Genomic DNA, 2,500 nt, shown 5'->3' on the forward strand with positions numbered 1-2,500 from the left:
TATGTATGTATAGTGAGACTTCTCATTAACGGACGTTAATTAGCTGTGTTTGTGGTGTTTTCGCTGTTTTCGGTGTTTTTAGTGCTGTTGTTTAGTGCGTGCAATCACTATGCCACCCAAAAAACCACTCCAAAACACCGAAAACACAGCGAAAACACCGCAAACACAGCTAATTAACACCCATTAATGAGAGGTCTCACTGTATATAAATGGTAAGAATGGAGGCTTCTTCAGAGGTAATATTTACAGAGAATGAATTCATTGGTATTTGTAGGGTAGTTGCTGTGGTTTATGAGGGACGCGGAGTGGGATTCCGTATGTTGCTTGGCTTGGTGGTCATGTGGGGTCAGGTGTGAGGCGGGTGGATGTATTTGTGTGAGCAATTGTCTCATGGCGTATTTGGCGGCATGTTTTGCAATCTTGATATCTCCTGTTCTGTTGTTGATGCAATCGTTGGTGTTTATGTATATTGCTTCTAATGTCTTTCTTTGTGGTTTGTTTAGGTTTTCATGTAAAATGTTTGCTTTGTTCTATTGAGGTAAATGTTGTTTTTCATCTGTATGGTTTACCCAGGCGTTTGTTGTGCGGTGGTGACGGACATCAGCTTTGTGTTCATGTAGGCGTTTCTTTAATCCCCTGTACGTTTCACCATAGTAGGCAAGGTTGCATCCCGAGCAGGGGATTTTGTATAGGATACTGTCGGGTTGAGTGGGATTTTGTCTGTTATTTGTGAAGTCGCGTATTTGTCGTCCTTTGTCTGATATTACTGTGATGCCTATGGGTTTTAATTTCTTGGTTAGGAGGTGAGTTAGGTCCGATGATGGTGCTATGAGGAGGATATTTTCATTTTTGGTTCGTGGTTCTGAGATGCTTCTTTGTTTGATTTCCTTAGCTTTGTGTAGGGCTCGGGCGATGATTCCTGTTGGGAAGTGAAGTGTTTTAAATGTAGTGGTGATGTGGTCTATTTCGTCTTGAAGGTATTCTGGGCTGCATATTCTTAGTGCTCTCAGGAAGAATCCTATTAGTATACCACTTTTAGTTCTGTCGCTGTGGGCACTGAAGTAGTGTATGTAGTCGATTTTGTTTGTGGGTTTTCTGTAAACCTTGAATTTTACTGTATTATTGTTCCTGATGATTAAAGTGTTAAGGTATGGGAGAGAGTCCTGGTTTTCTTGTCCGACTGTTAATTGTATTTTCTGGTGTGATTTGTTTAAATTGTGTAGAAAGATGTCAGTGTCTGTGTCTTTTGGTAAAATGAGAAGGTAGTCATCTAGATACCTGAACCAGGTGGTGCCATCGGGGAGGAACTGTTTGTAGTTGCTTTGCTTTAGAATTTCCATTGCTAAGCAGGCTGCTATAGCACTAAGGGGCGATCCCACTGGTAGGCTATCATGTTGTCGGTAAGTTTTGCCATTAAATGTGCAGAAAGCGCATTTAAGGCATTTTCCTATTAGTTGTTTGTAATATCTTTTGTTGATTGGGAGGGTAGTCTCATCGATGATATCTATGACTCTCTGTATGGCTGAAATGGCATCTGCTAGCGATGTGTGGGTGCATAAGGCGATGACGTCTAGACTGATAAGTATCTTGTTTGTAAAGTCTGTGGTATGGAGTTTTTGTATGAGATCAGTGGAGTTTCTAATGCGTGTGTCGCTGATAGTTCCAAGAGCTGATGTAAGGGGTTTGGCTAGTATCTTAGCTAGTTTGTGGGGGGGCACTGCCTATTCCGTTGGTGATTGGTCTCATGGGGATCCCTGCTTTGTGAGTTTTGGAAATGCCACGTATCGTTGGTGTTTTGGGATCCTCTTTTAGGAGATGGAGTAAGTGTTTTCCTTTGTTGGTGCGTTTGAGGATTTTTCTAACATCGGTGTTGAATCTACGAGACTCTTCTTTGGCTTGTTGTTCTGACTGTGGGGTGTAGGTGCTTGTGTCTGTGAGGAGGTTTTCCATTTTCTTGGTGTAGTCTGCTTTGCCCATTATGACGATTCCTCCTCCTTTGTCTGCTGTGGTGATAATGATGTTTTCATTTCTTCGAAGATTCAACACCGATGTTAGAAAAATCCTCAAACGCACCAACAAAGGAAAACACTTACTCCTGAGCTTAGTATGAACTTCTTTCCCTGCGTTTTTCAAAAGATCTATCGATATATCATCTTTCCGAGGTGCTTTTCCTCGTTTCATATATTTTAGAGCAAAATCTACGCCTTCCTTTGTAATTTCTGGAAGAGTACTAACGTCTACAAATGAATTTACCAACTCAACTGCAGTCTTCGACAAATAAAGCTCTTGGGATAACTTTTCTACTCTTTTTATTATTCTGTCTCTGTATTTGATGATCTCTCCGTTTATATCTTTCAAACATATAATTTCCTGTTTTCCTAAAGCATGTCAACGCTCGGTCCCTTTAATACTTTTACCTTTCCGAACAGTTTCCTCTATTTCATCCATTTTTCTCTTTCTTTTCTCTGATCTCTACCGTTTGTTGATAAGCTTGTTCAGC

General features: G+C 40.8%; 1 protein-coding gene across 1 annotated transcript in view; it reads right to left on the reverse strand.

The window, feature by feature from the left end:
• The window catches only part of LOC143017710 (sodium-independent sulfate anion transporter-like), a 20,316-nt gene extending 18,339 nt beyond the window's left edge, over nt 1–1,977 (reverse strand). Inside the window, exon 1 of the mRNA XM_076172473.1 lies at nt 1,722–1,977. Within this exon, the coding sequence (XP_076028588.1) occupies nt 1,722–1,977 (256 nt within the window). The remainder of the gene's footprint in view (nt 1–1,721) is intronic.
• Between the last annotated feature and the right edge of the window lie 523 nt (nt 1,978–2,500).

The sequence above is a fragment of the Oratosquilla oratoria genome, chromosome 3 (genome assembly GCF_046742065.1).
Source record: "Oratosquilla oratoria isolate Oo_2021 chromosome 3, ASM4674206v1, whole genome shotgun sequence".
Lineage (NCBI taxonomy): Eukaryota > Metazoa > Arthropoda > Malacostraca > Stomatopoda > Squillidae > Oratosquilla > Oratosquilla oratoria.